The sequence below is a fragment of the Saprolegnia parasitica genome, assembly GCF_000151545.1.
Source record: "Saprolegnia parasitica CBS 223.65 unplaced genomic scaffold supercont2.1079, whole genome shotgun sequence".
NCBI classification, from domain to species: Eukaryota; Oomycota; class Saprolegniomycetes; order Saprolegniales; family Saprolegniaceae; genus Saprolegnia; species Saprolegnia parasitica.
In genome coordinates, this window is record NW_012157473.1 from 1 (window position 1) to 2,490 (window position 2,490).

General features: G+C 56.9%; 1 protein-coding gene across 1 annotated transcript; it reads left to right on the plus strand.

Moving 5' to 3' along the window:
- Positions 1 to 195: 195 nt before the first annotated feature.
- SPRG_18259 (hypothetical protein) lies at positions 196 to 2,469 on the plus strand (the record flags this gene model as incomplete). The annotated part of the gene is made up of 11 exons (XM_012357697.1): positions 196 to 451; positions 506 to 607; positions 655 to 757; positions 802 to 995; positions 1,044 to 1,138; positions 1,187 to 1,282; positions 1,328 to 1,393; positions 1,449 to 1,573; positions 1,626 to 2,036; positions 2,092 to 2,357; positions 2,425 to 2,469. Coding segments are annotated over 11 exons (1,759 nt in total), but the record flags the coding sequence as incomplete, so codon positions are not given.
- Between the last annotated feature and the right edge of the window lie 21 nt (positions 2,470 to 2,490).

Consider the following 2,490-nt stretch of genomic DNA (forward strand, 5'->3'; position numbering starts at 1 on the left):
GCACGCCGTAAAGTGAACAGTCCATTTGGATTCAAGACAAGTTGTCCACACACTTTTATCATATGAAAAGATTACACGACAGCGCATACGATCGCCGGCGGCGTCATGGCTGCTTCAGTATATCCATAGACCGTCGTGCAGATTCGCTACGGGGGCTAGGGGTGGGGGCGGGGGCGAAACCGTCCTACAACGAGCATGCAAGGGATGGCGCAAACCGTCCAGGTGAGTTGCCGCTTCCGCGGTGGCAACGACGATGGAAGCGCGCTCGGCCTCGAGTTTCCAGGGCCGACGACGGTGGTTCTCCCAAGTATGAAGGGCACGCAGTTTTCCTTTGACCGCGTCTTTCCCCCCGAGACGACCCAAGAAACCATCTTTGAACACATTGGGATACCGGTCATTGAAGAGCTCCTGAATGGCTACAATTGCACGATCCTTGCCTATGGGCAGACAGGTCGTGTTGAAGAGGGATGATGACGTGGCCGCGTCACTTGGCAGTGCTCCCTAGGAAGCGGCAAGACGCACACAATTCTCGGCTCCAAGACCGAAAAAGGCATACTTCCACGCCTCGTACAGCGAACGTTCGAGGCAATCGCAGCGCGACCGTCGGGTTCGCTTCCACTGGGTGCGCGGGTGTGGATACTACTGGGTCTGTAGACGCCGCGACAGAGGTGTCGACGGGCCTCTTTGAAGTCTACCAAGAAAAGCTCCAGGACCTTCTCAACCCCTCGAACGCCCATCTGCGCATCCGCGAAGACAAGTTGTCCTTTTTCGAAAGACAATATATGCACCGATGTGATATAGAGAGCGAGGCATCTGGGTCCAAGGCGCGGCCGACATCGTGGTGGCGGATCCGCCGTCAACTCTCCGACTCGTTCAGAAAGGACTGATGGGGCGCTCCATGGGGGCACACTTGATGAACGCCGAGTCGAGTCGCAGCCACTGCATTTTTGTGCTCACCGTCACCCAGCGCTTTCCGTCGGGCCTCAAGCAAACAGGTTAGAGTACCTGTCCGGTTCATATTAACGCGCTAAGGCACTCTGTAGGCAAGCTCTACCTCGTGGACCTCGCTGGGTCGGAGATGGTGCGCAAGACCGCTGCATCGGGCAAGCGCCTTGACGAAGCCAAGCACATCAACAAGGTTCACCGATTTGCAAGCGTGAACGTGGCGTTGGAGAGATGTGCGTAGTCACTCACAGCGCTTGGACTTGTCATCAACGCACTCACGGACGGACGGTCCAAGCACATTCCATACCGGGACAGCAAACTCACGCGGCTTCTCCAGGTGGGTGCAACTGGCCATGGAATCCGAGGTATCGACGCGGTGTAGAACTCGCTGGGGGGCAACGCAAAAACGCACCTCATTTTGACATGTTCAAGCAGTGCGACAAACTTGGTATGTTCTTTTTCCCTCGTGGCGAAGATCGATTCTAACTTTTAAAGTGGACTAGGAAGAGACGCTCTCGACGATTCGGTTTGGCGCAAGGGCGCAACACGTGACCAACTCGCCGCAAGTCAATACCGAGCGGACGATCTCCGAGTACAAGCAACTGCTGCAGACTCTCGAACTCAAAGTGTATTTCCCAATTGTGGCGTCTTTTGAAAAAAGACAACTTGACCACATCTAGTGCCGCTCTGTCGGTCTACGTTGCATCGCTCGAGAGCAAGACGACCGTGTGTCCGCGCTGCAGCGGCACCAGTACCGCCACCGACCCGCCGCCATTAGCGAGCGCCAACAGCGACACCAGCCTCCGATCGACGTGCCATGTGTGCGCCAGCAGCGAGCCCGAGCTTGTGCTTTGCGACGGCAACTGCGGACGCTTTTGGCACCCCTCTTGTCTTCCGTCGGCCAGCAACAATCCGCTCGAGTGCATCTGTCCCGACTGCGCCGACGACGCGTACAGTCTTCAGGACGAGCTCTCGGCGCTCAAACGGGCGCTGCAGAGTATCAAAGCCGACCGAGACGAGCTTGAGGAGCGTGCCAGTGTTCAAAAGCAAGTGCTGGATGTTGCCGACCACCACAACAGCTCCCTTCACCGGTACGCACTGTGTACAATGTACAGCGTTTCGCCGCTAAACGCTCCAAAATGGCAGCGCTTTGGAAGAGCGCGTCATGGGCCAAGAACTGCGCATTCAAAGCCTTTCCAACCAACTCGAAGCTGCAACCTTGCAGTACACGACCGCCCAGCGAGACTTGGATGCGCTGCGTCTTTCAGTAACCAAGACGACCGAGGTCAACCGAAAAAATGCCGACGCGGCCCAAGCCGAAATCGATATCGTGCGGCGCTCGCTGATGGTGATGGAAAACGAAAATGCCGCGTTGAGGGACCAGGCCAACGACCTCGCACTTCGCGCGGCCCGTAAGCAACAACAACAACAACTTGTCTATCGATCCACGGACATACTATCTCATGTCGCATGTTGTAGAGTCGGAGAAGCGCGCGCGCGAGTGCCACGACCAGCTCGACGCCTGTCGACTGCTACTGGCGCAAC